General features: G+C 44.0%; 1 protein-coding gene across 1 annotated transcript in view; it reads left to right on the forward strand.

The window, feature by feature from the left end:
- chst8 (carbohydrate (N-acetylgalactosamine 4-0) sulfotransferase 8) overlaps window positions 1-23564 on the forward strand; it is an 82298-nt gene that overhangs the window by 23448 nt on the left and 35286 nt on the right. Inside the window, exon 2 of the mRNA XM_017465737.3 lies at window positions 6700-6888. Within this exon, the coding sequence (XP_017321226.1) occupies window positions 6711-6888 (178 nt within the window). The 5' untranslated portion in view covers window positions 6700-6710. The remainder of the gene's footprint in view (window positions 1-6699; window positions 6889-23564) is intronic.

The raw sequence follows: 23564 nt of genomic DNA on the forward strand, positions 1-23564 counted from the left end.
CAATCTTCTTCACACTGTCACTCAGTGTCTCTCTGTGTGTTTGTGTGTGTGAGAGAGAGAGACCAGCACACATCTGCTTGCGTGACTTGTTAGCCGGGTGCACTGAGGGGGATTGATTTGTTCTGTCAGGTGTATGTGTTACACGTAAAGTGGGGGAAAACTCAGGCACAGAGAGAGAGAAAGAGAGACAGAGAGAGAGAGAGAGAGAGAGAGAGAGAGAGAGAGAGAGAGAGAGAGAGAGGGAGGCTGCATTAGGATTCAGATAATCATGATCTACACCTTGTACTCTTGCTTTACCAGCAAAGATCTCATCCCTAAAGAGATAAACCACACGTGATATTCACTCTGCTTCTCCACACCCAATAACCACTGAGACCAGTGCTCTGGGATGTAAATGACTCCGCCTTCCTCACGCTCTCTGGCTCTGCCTTCTCTACAAGTTGTGTGTTAGTGACCAGAAGGATAATCCGTTCCAACCCCAGCACTGCTAGCGAGCCTTAAGCTGTACGTTTTCAGCTGGATCGGATTCTAAAGTTTGGAACTTCATACAGAAGTGTCTGCTAAGTAAAGAAATAAAGGTTTATTGGACTCTGGTGTCTCTTACGACTGGCGTTCAGGAAATTTTCCCTCGATTTGGTCAGTAGAAGCACACAGAGACAGTCAGCCCCAGTGGATCTCTCAGGAGAGAGTGTGTGTGTTAACGAGAGTGTAGAGAAGCTCCACTGTGTACTAATGAAAGGCAGATCGAGAGGACGCTTCACTTACACACCTTTTCATTATTCCTGCTGCAGGAAGGGAACTTACAGTAAATCAATTAGAGGGCTGATGATACCGGCTTTTCGATGTGTGTGAGTGTGTGTGAGTCTGTAATTTATTCCTATTAACAAGTAGTCTGATTACACGCAATGTTTTTAAATTCTGAACGTGTAATGTAAGTAATATGATTCATTCATGGATGGGATGAGAAGAGAGAATCTCTGATTTTGTATCGGTCAGGACTTTCAGTGTTGGTCAAGTCATCACTACGTCTTGCTGTGAACTCGAGCTTTGTGACGCCTGGTAGTGCCTACTCAGCGAGGCATGAGGTCCCTTTCCAGAACCTTCAAACTGACCCTCAGTGGTGGAATGAACTTCCAAACTCAATCCGGACATCAGAATCTGACACCATCTTCAAAAAAATGGCCCAAAACAGACCCACCTCTTCTGTGAACATTTAATTAACCCTCAACTTCTCCCAAACCCCTCCCCCGATAAAAAATGAATAAAAATTCTGCACTCACACTGGGTCTTACAGCTCTACTCTGCACACTTTGCTTCTCTAGAACTCAGTCTAAAATCGTGTACAGTAGCACTACTTGTATTGCTCTCCGCTTGATATATCACTCCGCTTGTATTTCCTCGTTTGTAAATCGCTTTGGATAAAAGCGTCTGCTAAATGAGTAAATGTAAATGTAAATGTAATGAAATTCGGTGAGGGAAAGAGACAAAGGTTACCGCTCGGTTACTTCCAATTACTGTGCTTCTGTCCTCTTCCTCCTCCCATGAGCAATCTTTTCATCGCTCCTGTGATGAGCTGCCAGCTGGGAACAATCGGGGAGGAAAGTGACAGTAATTTCCATCGAGCTATGAGTGTTTCTTTGTGGTTTTGCCCCAGGCCATGTGCACTGTCCCATGTGCTTAGTGTGTCCCTGTACTCGGTGCTGAAATCCTCACATCACCGGTCTGGACACAGGTGAGAGTGGAAATAAGAGATGGCAGGAATGATTACAGTCAAAAACAGCCATTTTTATATACTTTTACTTTATCTGGTTGTTCTCAGGTTAAATTTCCATTTTCACTCGATTAAAGCGTGCAGAATTATAAAGGTACAGTAATTGAAAGTTAATGTAGCGTGTAACGAAACAAAAGTTGCTCATTAGAATGTAACGGAATTAAACATGGCTAATTAAACATTCGAATTCTGGCCAAGACAACCAATGTGCACTCTGGTGTAGAGTTTCCAGATCTCAGCAAAATTTCCACCTCATCCGCATCTCAAAAACCGCACGAAAAGCCCCGAAACTATCCCAAAGAAGTTCGGGATTGAGAAAAGGACGCTGCATTTTTCTTCCTATTCCAAGTCTTTGCGTTGGAAACGATTCTTATTTGCTGTTTTAAAACTAGACCGATCGGTGTAAACAATGCAACCCTGCTGGCGTGACACCCGAGGGGGCGTGTCTGAAATCACACAGCTGTTTGTAGCTCCAGCGTGGTGTTTTTGGAGTGGAGAACGTGTTATTCGTACGGATAGCATGTTAGCGTAATGGAAAAACATCTCCTGAGTCGAGATAAAGAGGAAGTTACTTTCTCAGGGAAGGCGGTGTAGGCCTCCACCCGTCCATCTACCTTCTCTCACAAGTCTAAGCACGTGACACGCACCATCAGCGTGAGTATAATCTGAATGCTCAATGTAATGCATCATTAATCCCATGATCATTTCTAATCTCTATCTGCTGGGTTTGTGTGGCTGTGTTTAACTGATCTCAGATCAGTAGAGACCTGTGAAATAAAGACAATTAGCTCTGAGCTGTTTTTGATTAATGAGCCGTCTGTCTATCAGACTTCCTGCAGGCCATTAGCTGACTGACCGGCCGCTCCATAACACACACCTTTTTGTTGATTTCCATTCTGTTTAAACACGAGGCAGATCGGCAAAATCACAGTGCAGCCGGAGGCAATGAACCGACTCCATTTACCATTTTAAATGTGAAAGATAAAACGATTCAATGGAGACTTCAGATGACGAAGCACATGACTGTACACGTCACGTGTGTAAGGACACGACTACTGCCAGAAGATGACGTGTTATCACGTGTATAAACAGGATTGTGGATGTGGGATGTGTTTAATTTGGATAACAGCAGGGAATAACGGTGGCTTTGTGTACACAGACAGCTCAGGTGAGGTGCTGGATTACAGAGGGACCGGACTCAGTGTCTTCACCAACATTCACAAGAAACAGCAGTGCACGAGTTCGCGAAACCTGATTGGGACTTAATTGCTAAAAAAAATAATAATGATCACAGTATGAAATGAAAATCGACAGTTTATTTAAGATGCAGTGTCAGTACCACTAGGGATGCACTGATACCAGTATTTTCACACTGAGTGCGAGTACATGTTTTTGGTACATGTCGATACTGATACCCAAAATGAGTAACCTACTTGGTATTAATCGGTCATGAGGCTACAAGGCTCATTATTTCTAACATGGGTGAGTGGATTTTAATCAAATATGAAGTGCATTAGAGATCTACATTAATTGTCTGGGATCAAATCAAGTTGTAGTGGAGAAGAGCGAGTTTTGTTCTGCTTTGGGAACTCGCTTCTGTACAGCTGTACGTAAAGTATGTTTTTGTTCCCTTTCAAAGGAAACTCGACATTGCGTGAGCTTCACATGGTGGGAAGTACCCTCACGCATTTCCGGTATCTGAAGTCTGTGTGCAATCATGGCTATTTACAGGCCTGCCGTTGTCAGGTGATGTAGCATTTAGTGCGTCATGTGATTATGAAATGGCACCTGTAAACCACGTCACCAACCTTATTATCTTCAGCAAAAGACAGCATGTCGGTTGTTTGTGTGAATGCTCCTAAAAACTCTTCAGTCCCACTCTATTTTTCAGAAAAGCATATATATATATATATGTACACCTCTGCGAGTATGTGTCAGAGAGAATTCAGAGAGTGTGTTACTCTGTGCTCCTATTTTATTTTGGGGATGGACCGAAACACTTTCTGTGTGAAGTGTTTGGGGGCTGACTGCATGTACTGTGAACGCTTCACATTTAGACAGCTCTGCTCTCAGCTCACTCTCTTCTCAGTGGAAGTGAGTTGGTTTCTGAACCTCACAGCTCTGGTCCTGCGGATCCCTTATGGATCTGGAGAACGAAAGGGAAATGAGATCTCTTGCCCTGTCCTCTGGATCTGAATCTCCGCTTCCAGGTTTTGGAGCTCACATCGCAACTCCTCCTTCTGGTATGGAGAGTTAACCCACCCTCTCTGACTCCGAGGAGCCAGAGGGGGGAGCCAGTGCACCAAAAACGGAGAGCAGCTCTCAATCATGTAGAGCTGCTTGAAGTGATCACTAGGGCTGTAGAAAAGTTACATTTAGACTGGCCCAGTGAAGAGGAAGTGGCTCGTAGCAGGCTGGACAAGTGCTTTCTCCCCCATGAAATTAAAAACTCCCTCACACTGCAGAAACCTCCCCTTTTTCAAGAAGTGCATGATGAAATATTGCGCTTCTAGGGAATACCATACACCAGCCTTATTTATAACATCCGATTATTCGATCATCATGGGAATGAACAGTACAGGCTATACTAAACGTGGAGGAGGCACTTGCAAATGGCAGGGAATTTGGTGGGGGGGCTTTGCCATCCAATCCTTGTAAGAGCACCTCAGTATTGGTTGGTCTCAATTGTGGGTCACTGTATACAATGGCAGTGTTGCAGGCCTACCAAGCAGACCTGCTGAATGAGCTTGACAGCAGCGAGGGAATTGGGCCTGAGGCAGTGGTGGAGCTTTGCCGTACCATAGATTCGTCCCTTTGGTTGACCAAGCAAACGGTCCTTCACATGAGGCACCTATGGCTCAACCTCTCAGGAATCGGGGATAAGGATAAAGTCTCCCCCCTGGACTCCCCTGTTGAACCTTCATACATTTAGCAGGGATCTACTATCTCAAGCAAGAGGGTTGATTTATCACCCTCAACTGGAACTATGGAAACTGTGGGTCTGGCGCCTGAGTGGCACCGTCTGGCCCCTGAGGGTCACCAGCTCATGGATTCTGTACTCTCAACCAAGGTTGTAGAGACCATGTTGAATGCTAGAGAACCATCCATGAGAAAATTGTATGTGCTCAAGTGGTGACTTTTTGTCTCATAGTGTGAGAAATGTCAGTAGACACAGTAGTCCTGGAGTTCTTACAGGAACGTTTCTCAGCAGGTTGGCTCCTTCTTCAATTATGGATCTATGTGGCCACCATTTTGGCCAGCCACACCCCTATTTATGGAGCCTCAAGGTTTATGTGTGCTGTCAGATAGCTGAGGCCCATCTGCAGACCATGCATACCTTCCTGGGAACTCTCTGTGGTCTGCCAGGCGCCCCATTTGAGCCCTTAGAGCTAGCTTCAGAGAAGATTCTGACTCTAAAGGTAGTTCTTCTGCTGGCTCTGACATCTCTCGAGCAAGTAGGAGATCTACAAGCTCTTTCTGTTGCCTCTTCCTGCCTTGACTTTGCCCCGAGAATAGCCAAGGCTTTCCTATATCCTAGGCCAGATTATATTCCTAAAGTACCTAGGTCTGCTTCCCAGCCGGTAGTGTTGCAGGCTTTCTGTCCTCCTCCATTCCTCACACCGGAACAAGAGAAATTGCACCTACTGTGGCCAGTAAGGGCTCTCTGTTCTTATGCTTGCTGCTCCAGCCAGTGGCATAAGTCGGAGCAGTTGCTGGTCTGCTTTGGCAGCAACAGTAGAGGTGGTGCTGTGTCAAAAGAGCGCATCTCTAATTGGATAGTGGAGACAATCTCTAGCGCTTATGAGGCGTGGTCTCGCTACGCTTCTGGGCATAACGGTTCATTCCACTAGGGGGGGTCGCCTCCTTGAATGCTTTATCCAAAGGATGTGTGTGCACACAGGATATGTGTGCAGGATGTGGGTCTATGCAGCACACATTCGTTCAATGTTACTGCTTGGGCATAGATTCCACCCCAGGCTAAAGTGTCTTGCAGTGACCCTCGGGCTCAGACCCTTTGAACAGGCCACACCCTTAGTATGACAGAGTGGTTATACTCATTCTCACAGTGTGACGCTTACACAACGTTGAGTTCCCTTAGAAAGCTAATGTCTTGGTTACGCATCTAACCCTGTTCCCTGAGAAGGGAACTAGACGTTGTGTAGCTTTGTCATACTGGAGCATGCCTGTGAATCGCGTCTTTGCTTTAGTTAATAGAGGCTGATGTAGTGGTTTACAGGTGCCGTTTTATAATCACGTGACGCACGAAATGCCACGACACCTGACCATGGCAGACCTATAAATAGGTGGGATTTCAAACAGACTTCAGATACCGGTCATGTGCAATGGCACTTCCCACAGCGTGAAGTTCACGCAACATTGAGTGCCCTTCTCAGGGAACAGGGTCACATGCGTAAGCCAGATGTTTTTATTGCATCGTTGTCACTGACGAGAGCGGCTGATCGTCAAGAACAACGTGCTAGAACATTTTCATTGTTATTTTCACTCACATCGCATCATCTGTCGGCACATTTTCTCACATAGTCTGTGTTTCCTCCTAGTGATGGACTCCTCAGCTTTATGTTTTATGTTTAAGATGTTTTTTCACTTGTGTTGTAGGGAGATGATATACTTCCTCCTCTTGATATTTTTACAGAGCTCAGTTTGCAGTCTGCTCTGCTTCGACTGTCATTATTAATCATGAAATATATCCAGATCACTGTCTTTTTGTGCAGTTTCTTCATTACTGTGACACTGTACACTAGGCTTACGTCACATGTCGGATGTTGGTATTGGATAATTTTTGTAAGTAAATTACCAACACATGATAACTCACATCTTGTTTAATACGTGCAACCTCACCATCTGATCAGACACGGTCACTGTCTCTTCACCAACATCTTATTTCTCTCTCTCTTTTCATTTTCTAGTGCGTATAGCGATGCTGTGGGTGGACTGTAAAGTGCTGGAGGCTGTGAGAGGGAGGCGCGGATCACGTCGGGGGTCTCGGCCGAAGCTTTCCTGCTCTTTCTGGTTTGTTCTGCTGTTTGGCGCAGGAGGTTTGGTGCTCTTCATCCACCTGCAGGATCTATCAGACATGGTGCAACAACAGGGACCAGGTCAGTTACTCAGTTAGCACACACACACACACACACACACACGCAGTATTGAACCACCACTTTTTAGAAATGATTTCTTGAGCAGCCCTACTCACAGCCAGAGAGAGGGAAGGGATAAATACCTCAGGTATTATCCCTTTGGTACATCCCCAAACATCCTCCATCACCTTGCGGCCTGATACCAAACCACGGCCCCATCTGCTGCAGCGTGTGTTTCAGTAAATCAGGAGGCTACAACTTTTCTTTTTTTAAACATAATGGCAATGACAATCACGTCTGAACTGCACCTGACGCAGGTGAAACGTTACAGTGACAAGATTCAAACACATGGAAGTGAGGAGGGAAATGTCACAAAGTCCTACTTAGTACAGTGTCTGAACGTAGCACAAAGAGAAACAAAGAGTGCGCTCTCTGTCCTAAACTCACTGGAAACTCAATAGGCCTTTCACCTCGTTCTCTCTTATCGAGTAAATCCAATCCGTCACCTTATCCTGTTTCTGCTCTTCCGTCCTCTCTGTTGCTGCCACTCATCTGCCCCAGTCTCCTTATCTCTCGTTTTCTCCGTGTCTCTCCGAGTCATCAGCTGGAACGACCTGCTACTGACTCTCCTGCATTACGAGCTTGTAATCCATAAACACGGCTCTGCTCTGTTTATTCCTGAGCTTCTCTGTAAATTGGATCAAATGGAGAGTCTTTCTGAAATAAAAGCCGTGATTACAGCACAGGCAGACAGGATAAAAACCATTATGTACACTTTACATCTCACGTCTCTGATACTCAGTTCAGCTGGCAGTCTTTCAACCTGCGGTCTATGTGTGTTATAAGGTCAGTTTCGTTTCGTCTGTGCTTATAGATATTGCTACAGAAAAAAGTTAAAGTGTGACTTCAACAGTAAAAACTTAACCTAGTCTTTGAGGTTCTCCAGAACGAGATGAGAAGTTGCTTGTGGGATAAATACATCTGGAGAACACAGACAACAGTTTAGGGGAAAGTACACAAATATATTTTATCAACAGTTTGTCAATGTTCTGTTTATTTTCTTCTGAAGTAATTAGTGAAGTTCATGTTGTGCAGCAGAAAAATTATGTGAATGAAATGCTGGTATCTGTAGCCTGCAGACACAAAGATAGAGAAAAAAGCAGCCATTCAGTGCCATCCATATTGTCTTGATGGACACCTGCCAGATCCAGAAGAGCTGAGAGGAAACAGAGCACAGAGCAGTTTATAACAGCATGAGAGAGAGAGAGAGAGAGAGAGAGAGAGAGAGAGAGAGAGAATAAAAGCAGATACTTTGAGTGATCGGACTTACAAAGTGCTGAAGAGAGATATGAGAAAGAGAAAGCGAGTGAGAGCTACTGTAGCTGACACAAAGAAAGAAAGAAAAAACATAAAATAAAGAGCAAACAGCCACGCTGGCATGACTGAGTGTGTCTCCTCTGTGATGATGGTGAAGAAGATGAAGGATGATTTGAGATGGCTGGGGAACGTGGTGTTTGTGGAGATCTTCTTGAAGGCTGTGATGAGGATCCTCCATTACTATTAGATTCAATTGACCCCTCCACCCTATTCCACCTTACCCCTCGACTCTACCCTTCCCCCTACCCTTCCTCTCTACCCTTCCACCCTACCCCTCCCTTCTACTCTTCCACCCTGCCCCTCCTCTCTACCCCTCCATCCTACCCCTCCACTCTATCCTTTTACCCTACCCCTTCTCCCTACTCTTCCTCTCTACCCTTCCACCCTGCCCCTCCTCCCTACCCTTCCACCCTGCCCCTCCTCCCTACCCTTCCACCCTACCACTCCACCCTGCCCCTCCTCTCTACACCTCCATCCTACCCCTCCACTCTATCCTTTTACCCTACCCCTTCTCCCTACTCTTCCTCTCTACCCATCCACCCTGCCCCTCCTCCCTACCCTTCCACCCTGCCCCTCCTCCCTACCCTTCCACCCTACCACTCCACCCTGCCCCTCCACCCTACCCTTTCACACTACCCTTCCACCCTACCCCTTCTCTCTACCCCTCCACTCAAGCCCTCCACTCTACCACTCCACCCTGTCCCTCTACCCTACCCCTCACCATAACTTTCCAAAACGTACCCCTCCACTTTAACATTCCACTCCACCCCTTCACTCTAGCCCTCAACTGAACCCTCCACCCTGTCCCTCTACCCTAACCCTCACCATAACCGTCCAAATCCTACCCCTCCAACCTAACCCTTCATTCTACCCCCAACGCTACCCCTCCTCTCTACACCTCCACCCTACCCATCCATTCTACCCCTCCACCCTGCCCATCCACTCTGACCCTCCACACTGTCACTCTAACCTACCCCTCATCCTACCCTTCCAAACCCTAGCCCTCCACTCTACCCCTTCACCCTAACCTTCCACTCCACCCCTACACTCTACCCTTACAACTTGTCCCTCTACCCTACCCCTTACCATAACCTTCCAAACCCTACCCCTAACTTTACCATTCCACTCTATCCCCTACTGTGACACTTTACTCTACCCCTCAATGCTGTCCTTGTACAATGGCTAAGTGTGCTAGGAGTTAGGGGAGTATAAGAAAATATCAACGTGAACACACTTCATCCACTTCAGAATGAGAGATTTCATATTGATTCATCATTCATATTTAATTATGCATTGATTTGGAGCCACAGCTCAGTCTCTCTCTCTCTCTCTCTCTCTCTCTCTCCCTCTCTCTCACACACACACACACACACCAGACAAATCTGTCAATCATTATCAAATCTGTCCCAAACAATCTCTTCAGTTTCACTTGAGTGAATGAACTGCAAAACACACCCAAATCAATCTGCTACAGCTGTTTACACTCAGGAACACACACTGCACTGTCAGGGTCAAGTGTTAGACAACAGGTTTATAGAAAAATGTTCTGCTCTAGGTAAAAATATCCGTTTTTTAAAACAGGATAATGGCTGCTGGGAAAAGGGGCTTCTCTGTCTCCACCCAGGCATTACAGGAAATCCTGTTGATGAAGCACAATCAATAATGAGACAATTAAGAGAACAGAGTGGAAATCTGTTCAAGTTTTAGTAGACTTTACGGACATGATTCAAGCGGTCAAATGAATGGACATGTTAACAATGCTTATGAATTTTGCTAATGGCAGCATTTTTGTTCCATGTCATCATTCTGTGAATGGTTAAGCTCACGAGACAGTCTGTGTCAGCTATTTCCAGAGTTTATCTTCTCTCACTCTCACGGCAACGCAGAGTAGAAAAAAACTCATTAACTGCACACAGGTGTAGACAATCACTTGTTACCCGGTCGTTCTCCGTATCCCACAGCAATGCGCCTGCAAAAGACGACTGCTGCATAAATTTATTTAAAAAATCTGTATTGCCATTTTTTTCCGTACAGAATTTTCCATCACTCTCTTAATTGACAATAATCCTCTTAATTAAGTAATAAAGATGATGGAACAGAAGACAGAATGTACAATAAAATATCAGCTAGAATTTTGTCTCGGTGAACAACATCACTCACATGACACCAGTAAGAGCCCGCCTTTTAAATGTGCTGTAGCCTCCCATCTTATACAGACCTTCATGGTAGGAGATGAAAGATTCATCGATATTAATAGTGATCACAGATTCTATTATCTACAGTGGTACACATTTCTCAAGTATTTTTCCCTGTGCAAAATCTCAGATAGCTTTTTATCAGCTGCTGTTTTGAAAGGAAAAATGACAGGATTATTTGTCAAAGAGAAAACGTAAACTGTGTTTGTTTTTGTTTTCGTTTTTCTTTTGATGACCTTGAGGAAATATCGGAGAAATAACTAATGAAACCGTGAAGCAGTGAGAGAAGAGTAAGCGTTGACAGTGACAGAGAGACCACCGGGCTCAGTGGCGATGTGGAACTCGGTGGAAAACCTCCTCAGTGATCGTCCACCAGAAAAAAAATTGAGCTTCACTCACCAACCTCTAAGGTTTTTGGTTCTTCTGTCAATATGATCACAGACTGAACACGTCACTGCTTCTCCAGGGTTAACGTCTCCATACAGACGAGACACAGATGCAGAAAGAGAGAGAGAGAGAGAGAGAGAGAGAGAGAGAGAGAGGAAAATGAGTAATTTAAGACATTTCTCTGAGGCTCTGCCCACATGTATACAGAAACATTTGAAAATTTAGCTTTCATCCTCCATTCCCATTTAAATACAAAGCTTTCTCAAAAATATTCCCATCCACACACAAATGCGAAAGCCATTTGAAAACACTCTCTTGAGCAGCCAGCACAGTGATAGTGTGTCATAACCTGTTATGTCAAACACCTCAGGAATAACTATAAGAGCTGCGTAATGAGCTGCAGAGAACTCCATACAAAGCATTCGCCTGAGTCTTGTCTGAAATCTCTGAACTGATCAGAAGTCGAGAGAGTCCTGGCACATTCACAATATCTAGAACTGCAGTGAACGTCCTCCGTGATGTCAGTGTTCACAACAAAAAATTCTCTCAAAACGTACAGTCGTGTGAAAAAATAAGTACACCCCATGGAAATGGGCTTTTTAAAAACATATTTGGACAAGCAAACATTTGATCATCTTTGAAACAGTGCCTGTTGATGAAAACCACAAGGAAAACTGACTATCATTTATTCGACAGAAATATCAATAGATTTGATATTCTTCTGTGGAAAAAGTAAGTACACCCTTGACCTGGGAAGCTCGTATTGTCCCCTTTGGCAGAAAGAACTTCTTGTAGGAGTTTTGCATAATTGTCCACCAGTCTCTGACATCGGCTTGCTGGAATTTTTGGCTACTCCTCTATGCAATATCCTTTCTTGCACGTTTCAGGTCCCTCCACAAGTTTTGGGATTCAAACCCGGGCTTTGACTCGGCCATTTCAGAACCCTCCATTACTTCTTTTTGAGCCGTTCCGTGGTGGATTTGCTCGTGTGCTTAGGCTCATTATTCTGTTGAAACTCGTTGATATGATGCAGAATTCTTTGTTGAATCAATGAATGCAACCTGTCCGGTCCGTGAGGCAGTGAAGCAACCCCAAACCATAACATTCCCACCACCGTGCTTCACAGTTGGTATGAGGTGCTTCTCCTGAAAAGCTGTTTTTGGTCTGCGCCAAACATGTCTGCTGTTACTGTGGCCAAACAACTCTATATTTGATTCGTTTTTACAGAGTGCATAATTCCAAAAGTCCTGGACTTTGCCTGTATGCTCATCGGCAAACTGTAGTCTTGCTTTAACGTTCTTTTTAGACAGCAAAGGCTTTTTCCTCGCACGCCTCCTTAATCCAGAGCACACCTTTACACAGAAAACCCTAGTTAAACGCTCTAAGGTTCTCACTGTGTATATGTTTAATTAAAGCTGTATCCAGAAAACAGCATTCAGATGGAGGCAGTTTCCTCATGTGGAGCGCGTGAGAGAAATAACTGCAATGAAGCCTGTTCTGAGGACAATGGAGGAGTGGAGGATCCTCATTTCTCTTTCCATCTCTGAGATATCTGTGCGTCCCGCCTCGTCTGGAAGGACAAAAGACAATGAGAGAACGAGCTGTCAGTTAGTGAAAGGTTCTTCTTCTGACAGGAGGAAGAGGAGTCGCAGGGCAAGAGTCTCTTACTGACGCTCACCTCCTCCATGGGCATGATGGAGAGAGAGATGACGATACAGAAAGAAAAGGAGCAAAAATAAAGAAAGAAAAATGACTGGGAAAGAAAAGATTTACAGCTCTGTGTGAGCAGGCTTTATACCTCAGCTTTATACCTCGCTCGTTCTAATACCCTGATGTTCTGTAGTAACAGCTCCTTCACACGGACGTGTATGGAGAATAATCAACTTTAAAGTGATAACAGTAACTCTGCTTCATCACTCCATCCTGTTGTGGATTATTTACCTATAATAGCATGACACTGAGTGTTTTCTTCCCTACATAGGCCTGTCATTAGTCTCAATCATTGGCTAGCTTACATGCTTGGTGTTTATATTTTCCAATTCCCTAAAACTCAACTTTGACCTCCTGTAGAGAGAGAGAGAGAGAGAGAGAGAGAGAGAGAGAGAGCTTTCATTACAAAGCTAAGACAAATATGACGTGATGAAATGTGATGGAAACAGATTGGAATAAATGCTGATGTAGCGAGTGTGTGTTCCCATCTCTCCATGACTGTGTGTGTTTTTGGCTGCAGCTCTTTTGATGACATCATCTTGACTCTCCTGTTCAGAATATTTAACAGAACTGTAGCTGGTGGTACCACAATGACTTACAACATTTGCTGAAAATGTGTAAACTTCTAGGATGGAACTGATACTATCAACTGTCTAAAAGTTTTGCAGCTGGTGATGTGAGGAAGCTGTGATGTCTCTCTCTCTCTCTCTCTCTCTGTCTCTCTCTCTCTCTCTGTCTTCCTCTGATTTCCTGTAAGGCGGCTCTGAGTCGCTCTGCTAACTGGCTCTGGTTCTCTTTAAAAGCCTCCGCATCGGCCTCATCATTTCTTTTAAAAAGTAAAAAAAAGCTGAATACGTCTCAGACTGACCTGAGTGCAGATGGCTGTTGCTAAACCACACTGGATTCTGTGTGTGTGTGTGTGTGTGTGTGTGTGTGTGTGTGTGTGTGTGTGTGTTAGTGTAAATGTCATTTTTCTGCTCTACACACATAAGAAACATCACTAAGTGTGGAAGTCAGTAAAAGGCGACGTTCGGACTGTTTACGCTTTTCTCTCGCTCTAGATCCGAGGCTTTTCCCCGCGGACTCGGCGATATCGATCCTGAAACAGCGGCCATGTGCTATGAAATGGATGCGTTCTCTGAGTTTAGCGGTTCTCGAGTTTTATGATGGACCGCGTCGGTGTGTGACATTTTTATGATTCAGAGGCGAGCCGAGGAAAATAAATGACGCGGCCACTAAATGCTCGCTGAAACTTTCAGAGGCTGGCTGACAAATCCATCTTCACTAAACACGACGTTCTCCCAGACGTCCGTCCTCCAAAGCTGTTTGGGCCGCCTCTGTCGATCCACCGGGTGTTCGCGCTAAATCCCTTCATCTGTCCAGAAAAATCCATGCAGTGATGAGAACGTTGAGTAATCTGATTAATCTGAGTAAAGGTTCCAGGAACTAATCCAGGAATAAAACTTGAGAGAAACTTCTCGTAAAGTGTCGTATCACGGCGCCGTTTTTTATGTTTGTATTGTTTATTATTTGAACTTCTGGAGTTTGGGTTCGTTCAGCTGATCAGAATCAGGAGAGCTGGAGATCTGTGATGGCTGAAGCTCTGGAGGTGAAGAGACTCTGCACAGAGTGTTTAGAGTAAGAGGATTTCTGAGCTTTGTGGAAAACTGAGTCGAGCTTTAAACCCAATATAATAGAGGGATTTGTCGAGCCTGCTTACAGGTGGGAGAGACATTTCCAACTCGTCTATTTTTCAACACTGTGATGGGGCTGAATAAATATCATGAAGCTCTGAAAAAAATGAAATGCTTCTGGTCTTGACCCGTTTGCATTTCTTTTTGATTCAGGTTTATCTTTCCTCTTACATTCACACACATCTGTGTTAAAGGTGTTTTTTTTCTGTCTTTCTTCAGCTTACACATTTTGCAAGCAAATTCACCTGCATTAACAGCTCTGGATCTTAAATATAGTCCTTCAGCATCAAATCGTCTCTAAATACTCATCACTTTAGTCTCAGTAACAAATTCGAGTGACACTAAATTCTCCAGCACGCGCTCGTCTTCATGTAGCTCTAAACTGTGATTCGGTCGATGGAGCTGTCAGTGCTGGAGACAGCGAGGAGTGAGCATGCATTCATTATGATAGAGACAGTTAACCACACACACACACACACACACACACACACACACACACACACACACACACACACACACACACACACTGTCAGGCTGCCTGTTGGTCTGATGTGTCCTCATGATTGACGCGTCCCCTCGATCTCACCAACTTTAGCAGAAGTTTATTCATGAACAGCAGAAAGATTGTTAAATGTCGGTTGCCGTAGTAACGAGTGCGAAAATGTCCACAGAATTCGTGTACGCCGGATCATACACAACGTGGACGAATAAGGGTTGCTGCGTTCCCAAATAGCATTAGCACTGTAGCTTCAGTTCCAGCGGCTCTTGAATCCGTTTAATGATATTATATACTATATTACAATACTACATATATATATATATATATATATATATATATACTACTACATTACAATATTATATACTATATTACAATACTACATATATATATATATATATATATATACTACTATATTACAATATTATATACTATATTACAATATTATATATATACTATATTACAATACTACATACATATATATATATATATATATATACACTACTATATTACGATGTTATAGATTACGCAGTGTACATACATAAATATTGTAGCTGCAAATGAAGCTCCACTGAATGAGTCTGAGTTGAAATGGGGATTTAGAGAGGAGATGTTTCAGCGCTCATTCTCAAGTTTAATTGATGAATTTCGGGATCAGTAACTGAACCTTTGCTACATGATGAATTTCATAGCAGATATTTTATGTACTGGGGAAATTATTGTTATTATTTATTTTTGTCTGTGAGTTTTCGCAGCCCTACAATCAGCTCTATATTTCCTATAGAAACAGATCACATCTTAAACATGTCACAATCTATTTCTCGTGCGTCAGTGCGATTCGATTAAACCTGTCGATTCGATTCAGGAGTTAAAAGAGGCGTCCCAACGCGACGGTTATTTACAGACAGCAGGTGGAAACGGCTCAGGATAACCTGATTATCTGTGAAACAGATTCACTCCCCGCCTTTTTAATCACAGCTCAATGCGCTTCCTTTATTATACACATTCCACATGACTGTAATCATTTGATCACATCACCAGCATCTGGCCGCAGTAGCAGGGTGTGTTATCATCAGGAGATAGTAAACCTTCACTGTTTCTCTCATCGTTGTGTTTCTGAGCGTTCACTCGACTCCATCACAGTGACGCCTCTGAGACCCGCTAACGCTCTGTGCTAGCTCTAAAACTGCCAGCAGAACTTACCCTGCAGAACGCTCAAGGTTAATTCAACTACAGAGACGTTTACAAATCATCGTCAGATGATCAGCTCAGTCCTCAACCCTAATCATGCTTATTTCTCCGACTCCGCCTCCTCCTCCACCTCTTTTTATCTTTCCCGGAGAAAGCGTTGGGACGATTCTCCTTTCAAAGGGAGCTGAAATCGTCTTTTTGGTGTTCCTCTGCTTGTATTTGTATTTACGCGTGAGGAGCATGTAGCCCCCGGCCCACTGCACTTCCCCCTCGACACTTACAGAGTGATTAGCCGTGTCCTGAATAATGCATGCTGGGACGCCGGAGGAAGAGACGAGTCTCTGTTGACCAGCGATAAATCAGCTTTTTATTGGAGCGCCTTTTAAAAGGGCTGCCATTGAGCTGTGAATGCACACAGTATATCAGCAGGTGTGTGTGTGTGTGTGTGTGTGTGTGTGTGTGTGTGTGTGTGTGGACAGTGTTTCCAGTTGCACTCTTCAACATGTAATACTTTGCAATGACATTTTGATGATCAATTAACCTTTAAAGCTGCTGGATTCTGAGTGGTTTTTATGTTCTGTGGTTATTTATCCCTCCAGAACTTTTAAAAGTGTGTAGAAATGGTTTGTGTTTCAGACCTGCTGAAAGCTCAGGGACAGGGGTTAGGGTTTACAGTTTCTCAGGGTGGGGTTTAGTGAAACTGCTGCTGGTCTGTTGAATTCAGAGAACCTCTGAGACTGAAAAGTCAGTTCATGTGAGTCAGACTTCAGTGATTCAGTGACTTCAGATGGACTGTGTAACAATAGGCAGTGTGTGGAGAGTTGGACTGCATAAAGATGGACTGTGTAAATTGATCTGTATAAATTATGCTGGGTAGAAATGGACTGGGTAAAGATGGACTGTGTAATGGTGGACAATCTGAAGATGGATTGTGTAAAGATGTACTATCTGAAGATGGGTTGTGTAAAGTTGGACTGTGTAAAGATGGACTGTGTAAAGGTGGACTATCTGAAGATGGACTGTGTAAAGTTGGACTGTGTAAAGTTGGACTGTGTAAAGGTGGACTCTGTAAAGATGGACTTTGTGAAGATGGACTGTGTAAATATGGACTGTGTAAAGGTGGACTGTGTAAAGGTGGACTCTGTAAAGATGGACTGTGTGAAGATGGACTGTGTAAAGGTGGACTGTGTAAAGGTGGACTGTGTAAAGATGGAGTGTGTAAAGGTGGACTGTGTGAAGATGGAGTGTGTGAAGGTGGACTGTGTAAAGGTGGAGTGTGTAAAGGTGGACTGTGTAAAGGTGGACTATCTGAAGATGGACTGTGTAAAGGTGGACTGTGTAAAGATGGAGTATGTAAAGGTGGACTATCTGAAGGTGGACTGTGTAATGATTGACTGTGTAAAGGTGGACTGTGTAAAGACTGACTGTGTAAAGGTGGACTTTGTAAAGATGGAGTATGTAAATGTGGGCTATCTGAAGGTGGACTGTGTAAAGATTGACTGTGTAAAGGTGGACTGTGTAAAGGTGGATTATCTGAAGATGGACTGTGTAAAGGTGGACTGTGTAAAGATTGACTGTGTAAAGGTGGACTGTGTAAAGGTGGACTTTGTAAAGATGGACTATCTGAAGATGGACTGTGTAAAGTAAATTCAGGAGGGTGTAAAGTGATCTGTATAAAGTGTGCTGTTAAAAGAAGGACTGTGCACAGATGTACTATGTAAAGATGATCTGTGTCAAGTGAGCTGTGTAAAGATGGATTCTGTAAAGTAAAATTCCGGACTGTATAAAGTGATCTCTATAAAGTGTGTTATGTAAAGATGGACTACCTGAAGATGGACTGTGTAATGTAAATTCTGTAAGGATTTGCTCTATCACGTTCAATTGTGTAAAAACGTCAGTGACTTCGGATGGACAATAGGCAGTGTAACAATAGGCAGTGTGTGGAGAGTTGGACTGCATAACGATGGACTGTGTAAATTGATCTGTGAATTGGTCTGTGATGAATTATGCTGTGTAAAAGAGGACTGTGTATAGATGGTCTGTGTAAAGGTGCACTATCCGAAGATGGACTGTGTAAAATGATCTGTGTAAAGATACACAAAGTCAGGTGAGCAGTATAAAGTAAAGAAGAACTTTAAAGTGAGGTGTGTAAAGATGGACTGTGTAAAGCTGCACCTTGTAATGTTAGAGGTGTAGCGATCTACTGTGTACAGTGAGCTGTGTGAAGTAAATACGGACTCAAAAGTCAGCCGCGTACAGCTGAGCATAACCTCATACTTACATTGCTTCCACTCATTTGAAATCATTTTAGTGCATCAGTACTGAAGAAAGCAGCTTTTAAGGCAGACGCCTGAAGTCAGTGCTGGTTGGTGAGCTGTATAGTGTCTTCAGAGAGAGTGAGAAATAGGGAACAAACGGAGGGAGATGCACACAGTAAAGGAGAGAGAGCTGTTCTTGAAGGCCAGGCTTTCTAGGCATAAAAGCTCGAAAACCTTATTAGTCTCTTGACTGGAGACTTGATGTGATGAATTTTGTCATGGCTGATATTAATGTAATTGCTGATATTAATGTAAATCTCTCTCTCTCTCTCTCTCTCTCTCTCTCTCTCTCTCTCTCTCTCTCTCTCTCTCTTACTCACTGGCTTACACAAATAAATTGGACCGTGATTGGACACAAAAGGTCAAGACTTTTCCTCCATTACTGAATGGATTTCATTATTTACGTGAATAATGATCAAACGATGTGTGTTTCAGATGGTGGTTGTCGGACGTGGTGTAAAAGCTAAAGCTGATTTAAATTTTGTGGAATTGTCTCTCGGCACACTGACTGATATTCGCGCTCCAGTCTTAACCCTCTCGCAGCACGTGTTGTTGTACCTTCAGAGTTCCGTGGCTGCTGAACTTTGGAGCTCTAGGTGCAGCACTACGTATTTTCCTCCCCTAATTTGATCACCTGCCAATTCCCACCTACTAACCAGCTCTCCCCACATACTACAGTACCAGGCAGGTGAGGGCTAACACATGCTTCCTTAAAGATACGTGAAGCCCGCCAAAAGCATATTTTTAAACTGCTCCTCATGCTGCGTCACAGGGCAGCATAACACATGGGAAGGATATCGCTATCGGCCCTCTTTCGCATACATGACTTCACAGATGCCCATGATTGGCTAGTCTCGCTGTGATTGACAGGAGAGAGAGAGTATGCCCCTCCCACACAGACAGCTTTGCCAGTTTTGCTCCCTTGGGTCTCACCAGGATTCAAACTGATTCAAATCAGTCCAACAGTCTCCGATACAAGAAAGAGAGAGCATTAGATCAAAACTTTGGAACTACTTCCACTAATGCGACTCTTACAACCTCACAGACTTGCCGTGAAATAAACTGGCAGCATCACCAACTTTGCTAACACTCCTACAAAAACAGTAATGTTAACCAAAAGAGAGCTTTAGATGCAACAGCTAATGCTAGCATTAGCAGTTTCTTTCAGAGCTTGCTACCCCCACACTTCTAGCTGGTCGAAGGCAATAGCCAAAGCAATTGATGACTTTATTTGCAAGGACATGTGCGCCTATATTGTTAAATTCAGGCACATGATAGCTACCCTGAAACCCAATAACGCAATCCCAAAATGAATCATATTAGATCGGACCTGAATCGAATCATTTCGGATCAGACGTGAATTGAAATCTTTCGACCCGTTACTTGCTTCCCTGTACTGGCTACTCGTCCTGTTTTACGATACGTATCGAGATGCTTATCGCATTCGTCTGAAAATGATGCCCTGAAAAGCCAGCAGTCCACCTCCAGAATACACGGATCTCCGTTCTTCATTGTCTCCCAAGCCTTAGCGTCCGAAAAATCTTCAGAACTTGAAAAGCCGCGGACAGTGAGAGCTACTGAGAGGTGACGGGATGTTCAGTGCTTTGCATTTCATTGCCAAGGTGCACACTGATGACCTCACTGGTGAGAGTAAGACTAGGTGAATGATTCATTACTCAGAATGCATCAGGATGGTGGGCTCGTTATAGCAGGATGTGTGAGGCAGGATGTCTGGCTGAGATCAATATCGCTACCGACGTCAAACCCACAATGCTGCTGCAGCTGAAAATAAATGAGATTTCTGGAAGGTTCATTTCGTTTCACTTTAATCCTCCTATAACTGCAAGTACACAACTGTTCTGTTCATCTTTTACTGAATAAACACCAAAACTCTTGACTCAATTGACTCTGCTTTAGTTTTCTTTCTTTCTTTTTTTTTTTTGTAAGGATCATTTGTGCAATTCATCATCTTCCTGTGAGTATCTGAAATAATCGAGGAGAGAGAAAGAGAAACGGAGATCGAGTGAATGTCATTTTTACGCCAGCCGCAGCTGACCTTTAGTTCGCAAGTTTGCAACTCCATGTGTGTTACTGAGCAAAATACACACCCCTTCCCAGCGATGCTCTGAGAAATCCGCCGTCAAAAAAAGCGGAGACAGCAAACGTTGGACGCAAAGTCTCAGAATGCAATGCGGCAGTATGACAGAGTTGCAGCGACAGAGTTAGTTACAGCGGAGACTCGGCTCAGCTAGCTCTAGCGGTCTACGAGATGAAGAGCACGGTCACGCTGACGGTGAAAGTGTAAAAGTTGATCTGCTTGAGCAGAGTGTACAGGTGAGGAGGTGAGAGAGCTGGACCAAATCGTTAAAGGACTAAAGCACCGCCACATCGCTCTCTTTAGGATGAGGTGAAGCGATGGCTAAATCCCACTACACCATTAACAGCAGGTAGTTGAATGGCATAGTGGGAAATGTAGGAAACCGTTAACCAAAGCGAAAGTAGACAAACATTTTAATGAAAGAATGTTAGGGGATACGGTATGATAAAGATCGATTGGTTGATCATATTTAAATGACCTTTGATGTTGTTGATGCAGGAATTCATGTCACTCTCTCCATCCGTACATCCGTCCATCCATCAATTTTTCCATACCGCTCATCCTACCCAGGGTCAGGGAGGAGCCTGGAGCCTAACTCTGCTTATTTTACTAATAAGAATTCATGGGATGTATGCAGGTCCTTCAGCAGTCCGAGTGTTTGGATATGTTTAGCTTCATGCTCGACATTTCGGTGAAGATCTGAGCAAGGAAGCGTTTGGATTAACATTTCTGATTAATTCACATCTGCTGCAAATGATCAGAAATGAGAAGGTAATTAAATTAGGACAGGTTTTTCGCTAACACCGTGAGGAGGAATGGATGGAGCCAGTTATTCTCTCTCTCTCTCTGTTTCTCTCTCTCGCTCTATTTCTCTCTCTCTCTCTCTCTCTCTCTCTCTTTCTCTCCTGGAAGTGACAGGTGGCAGCTAAAGACTGGATGTCTCAGAAGCTGCTGATAAAAACTGACCTTTTTTCTTTTTGCACACACACACACACACACACACACACACACGCCCCAGATGAGCAGCAAGGGCACATTGTAAACTGAATGCATAACAGTGTGTTTGTCCCAAAATGAGGACTGGGAGGTAGCATCCAGTCCATCCAGTACACAAACAGTCACAACCCACCTTAGACTAAAACACCTTGTTTTATCACGTTTTATATCATCTGGCCTTTAGAGCAGCACACAGACAAACATTGAAATTTAGAACTGAAGCGTTCGGGAGTTTAACGTTAGAGAGAGACCCACGTGTAACCGAGAGAGAGAGAGAGAGAGAGAGAGAGAGAGAGAGAGAGAGAGAGAGAGAGAGAGAGAGAGAGATCCGTTCTCTCTTCATCAGCCGTGACTTTGTTCGACTCCGTCTCACTTTCAGTCTTTAATTGGCTGTCAAACTCTAAACCTCTTTCATTCACCTAGTAGCTGCTATACATTATAAATGAATCTGTCAGTCAAACAGCAAGGCTTTCTCTCTCTCTCTCTCTCTCTCTCTCTCTCTCTCTCTCTCTCTCTCTCTCTATCTCTCGCTCTTTCTCTCTCTTAATCTGTGAGTCTGATTAGCGCTCTGAAGTTAATTTACTGACGTGCCATATGCCAGACGCAATTAAATAAAGCAATAACAGAAGGAAGGCCACGCCCGCTCATTCTCATCCTTTCTGTCCGTCAGGCAAATGAGATGATAAGTGACGTATGCAGGTTTTCTTTTTTATGAGTTTAGGAAACGATTGATACATTTGTGTGGTATATATCGTCCACTCACGTGCTCTTCTTGCACAGAGGGGGTGGGGTGGGTGACAACACTTTTTCTTCATTATTATGATAGTATAGTAATAATAATAATAATCATTTTTGTTTTTTAATGATCATATATACATTACAGCACAGTGGAATTCTTTTCTTCGCATAAGCCAGCATGCCAGGAAGCTGGGGTCAGCCATGATACAGTGCCCCTGGAGCTGAGAGGGTTAAGGGCCTTGCTCAAGGTGGCAGCTTGGCAGTGCTGGGTTAGGGGAGGTTCAGGGTGCTTGAACCCCAGACCTTACAATCAGTAACCCAGAGCTTGGCAGTGCTGGGGCTTGTACTCCCGACCTTCCGATCAGTAACCCAGAGCCTTAACCTCGAAGCCACCCCATCATGGTGGAGTCATTGCCAGCTTAGCTCCAGGGTCCCTGGTTTGATCCTGAGCTCCTGAGATCGGTCTGTCTCCCCATGTCCATGTTGGTTTCCTCTGAGTTCTCTGGTTTCCTCTCATCTCACTAAAAACTTTCATATGGTTGGACTATCTGTGCTGAACTGAATCGCCACTCGGTGTGGGAATAAGTGTCCTGTGATGGACTGCCATCCAATGTCATGGTGTCAACATGGTGGCGGAGATGGTCAGTCCAGACTTCTCGATTGCTGGCTACAGATTACAGCTCTTTCGTTGGGATCCTCTGTAGGATTTACCCTCTCCAGCGGTTCCTGGGTCCGGAAGGCCATTCCTGATCCAGCCCTCCAAGGTTGCAAAGCATCAAACGGCCTCGACCACAAGACACGTGTGCCTCAAGGCACGCTGAAGTCTGAACCTCATCACCAATCCAGATGTTTTTGCTGAAATAATACAGGCGGTCAACTTTTTGGGGTTTTATTTATAGCCAAATATCTTCTGTCCTTTATACCGTATGTAGCCTGTAGATTCAAAAATAACAGCAGTCCTCATTGGACATGTGCTATGTGTAGAGTTGCTGTTACTATGGTTACCACGTGAGAAACACAAGGTATTTTTTTACCTGTCGAATCGAAAGCAGGAATTCTGTGGTGTGGTGAGAGATTTAACCGTCTGAGGTGTCTAAAGGTTTTCTGGCATTGGAATCAGACTGTTTGCTATTATTATTATTATTATTATTATTATTATTATTATTATTATTATTATTCAGTACTATGTGGAATCAGAGCAGTCGTAGATCGTCACAGCTCCACACTGCTACATCCTCAATACAGTACTTTCATTAAAGAAGGGTCAAAGGAGAGATGATGGAGATACATGTAAAGGAATGAGATACAGGTGGAGAGGTGATACGGAGATTGAGGTGGCTCTTATATCGGAAAGACTGGAATCTCATCTCAGCTGCTGCCTGGGTTTTACGGCAGCTCCTATACCGGGTCTCTTAATGAGAATAAATTTATTGGCGTGTCTCCTCGGCAAATTGGATCTCAGAATCTCAGACAGATTCAGTCAGAAGATTGATTCTC

This window comes from Ictalurus punctatus, chromosome 4 (assembly GCF_001660625.3).
Source record: "Ictalurus punctatus breed USDA103 chromosome 4, Coco_2.0, whole genome shotgun sequence".
Taxonomy (NCBI): Eukaryota; Metazoa; Chordata; class Actinopteri; order Siluriformes; family Ictaluridae; genus Ictalurus; species Ictalurus punctatus.